Source organism: Ursus maritimus, unplaced genomic scaffold (assembly GCF_017311325.1).
Source record: "Ursus maritimus isolate PB19 unplaced genomic scaffold, ASM1731132v1 scaffold_35, whole genome shotgun sequence".
Lineage (NCBI taxonomy): Eukaryota > Metazoa > Chordata > Mammalia > Carnivora > Ursidae > Ursus > Ursus maritimus.
Window position 1 is genome coordinate 3,950,229 of NW_024426119.1, and position 2,449 is coordinate 3,952,677.

At 36.9% G+C, this 2,449-nt stretch overlaps 1 protein-coding gene across 4 annotated transcripts in view; it reads right to left on the reverse strand.

Moving 5' to 3' along the window:
* Positions 1-652: 652 nt before the first annotated feature.
* Positions 653-2,449, reverse strand: part of MEIS2 (Meis homeobox 2) — a 202,735-nt gene continuing 200,938 nt past the window's right edge. For 2 of the 4 annotated variants that reach the window (XM_008702265.2, XM_040620440.1), the window contains exon 12: positions 653-2,074. In XM_008702265.2, the coding sequence (XP_008700487.2) occupies positions 1,788-2,074 (287 nt within the window). In that variant the 3' untranslated portion in view covers positions 653-1,787. The remainder of the gene's footprint in view (positions 2,075-2,449) is intronic. The other 2 variants (XM_040620442.1, XM_040620441.1) reach the window with 1 other exon arrangement.

Genomic DNA, 2,449 nt, shown 5'->3' on the forward strand with positions numbered 1-2,449 from the left:
TCGTTTTAGAAGAAAAATTTGCGTTTAGTCACCCAACTCATCACACTAGCGTGTCTGCACGTGGAGGAGTCTTAAAAGACATCATAATAAAATTTATATTAAATATTAATGATTAAGTAATCTTTTCAACTCAGGATTTCAAACTCCATAGAAGTTGTTTACTCATCTATGAACATCTATATGTAAATTTTAATTTACATATTCAACAGTATTTTAGTAAGTAAGACAGAAAAAACACAGGCAGATGAATTATCTTTGAGCACAGACGTTAGTTATTTCTTATGATGTAAAATTAACCCTGAAAAAGCCCTTTATTCTGGCAGAGGACGAACATGAAAAGCTTTATCTGAAAGTATTTTTCTCAGCATCACGCATCTAAAAAGGAGGTTAGGCATATTGAATTAAGGTAATCTTTCAACTTGGCTCACACACACACACACACAATTTCATACCTTTAGAAGTTTTCTGCTGGTGAGATTTATAAGCCAAATATACACTAACTGCCACAGAAAGTTACCTTAAAAATTGTTGGTAAGTTTTAAATATGGCCGACTTCCGGGGGGCAAAACCACCACTTGGTACACCATGTACACAGTAGGCGCTGTGCAACCTTGCCTTAAAACTATGAAAAACACAAAAGCCTAACAAAAAATCAAAAATGAAATATTTATTACCGCATTTTGTGACTTAACACTTTTTTTTTTTTAACATAACGTCACAGTCCTCATACAAGTATTTTAATGTAAATTTGACAAAGCTTAAAGGTAACAGCATTTTCTTCTAGTGAGGAACACGTGCTGAGAAAAGAATTCATGGACATACAATACCAATTCCACAGCAGATCTGATACTAGCAAAAACATTCTTTTTTTTTTTTCAATTGAGGTAAACACATAGAATATCTAACATGAAACAATTAATAGACCGAACTCTGTACGAAGTTTGTTACAGTATTCTCTTGCTCCTTTTTATCCCCCAAGCTTTGAGTTTCTGATAAAGTCCTAGTTGTGGTGCTAGGACCATTAATAACTTTGTGTTGAGGAAAGCTGCCCAACTTGAGATTGTTTTGTCCACAGCCAAGGCTTAGAACTCCTGGAAGAAGCTCCCGCTCTGTCTTTAAATCTTCACTGGCAAGCTCTTTGAAGAAGAGTCCCCCAAAATAAGAAGAAGAAATTGGCTTATGAAGCACAAACTATAAAGATCTGTTTGAAACTAAAGGACACATTTATGGAGGAACAAAGGCCGGGCATGAAAACACATTCTTGAAGCTGGAGTCCAAGGGATGAGGTTCAGCCAAACGTTCACCATGGCCTCCAGCGCGGTTCTTTTCTCATTGGCCCAACAGGTTTAAAATATACCACAGTCTGTCCTGGATAGTGAATTCACTGATGAACCAAAACAGTCATTCTTTTGGGAACAACACACATAGTGTGGAAAACAAGGATATATTTTTTTTTTCTCTTCTAAAACTATTTGAGGCAACATAACGGAGTGATCAACAGAAATGTACAAGTTTAACTTAGTTCCTATGTTTATACTACAGTAGTTATAACTCTCGGAGTCTTTTTCCAGAGGATCTTTACATGGACAGAATTGTCTCAGTGAGCCCATGATTTCACATTTGTGTTCTTGTCTCATTGGTCCTCTGTGGCTTGATGAAAAATGACAAAAGTAAAAAATAATCACAGCTGTCTGGAATTTCATATTAAGTGTCAACATCTGGTCAAAGTTCAGAAAGTCTTAAAATAGTTTTTGCGTGTGTTTCCTTTTCCCTTGAGTTCCCTTATACTATTGGGCATGAATGTCCATAACCTGTCCGCCGACATTGGGATCTACAGAATTTAACATTGTGGGACTCTGTGCTGACATAGTCATTCCAGGGTGGGTAGGGGGTCCTCCGTGCATCATCATGGCTGGGTGGTGGGGATGGCTTGGCAAATATGAATGCATTGGGGGTCCATGTCTTAATTGAGTTGGGTGTGGGGTCATCTGGGGAGGAGTGTAACTTGGCTGTGCCATACTCATTCCCATAGGACCACCCTGAGAAACGTAGTCCCCTGGCATGCTCTGCAAACCTGGAAAGAGAGAGGGAAAAAGAAAGCAGGTCAAATTCCTCAACATTTTTATACTTTACCCATCAAAGATGAAAAGAAAAAAAAAACAGACACTGCAAATCTTATATCTAAATTTAGCTGCAGATTCTTGCCAATGTTTGCAGACATTCAAATTGTAGTTTGCATTTAATTTCATCGCACAGCAGTATAATGCAACACAACAGAACTAAATATTTAATGCAACTAAATGTCATAAAGTGGAACTGTTTTTCAAAATGGTATTCAGTACATTCCTTTGATAAATGCAATAAGAATATAAATTCTAAGTCAAGTTTTATCAGTTAACTGTTGCTGTATCATTTATTTTCCTTTGTTGCATTTCTACATATGGACAGA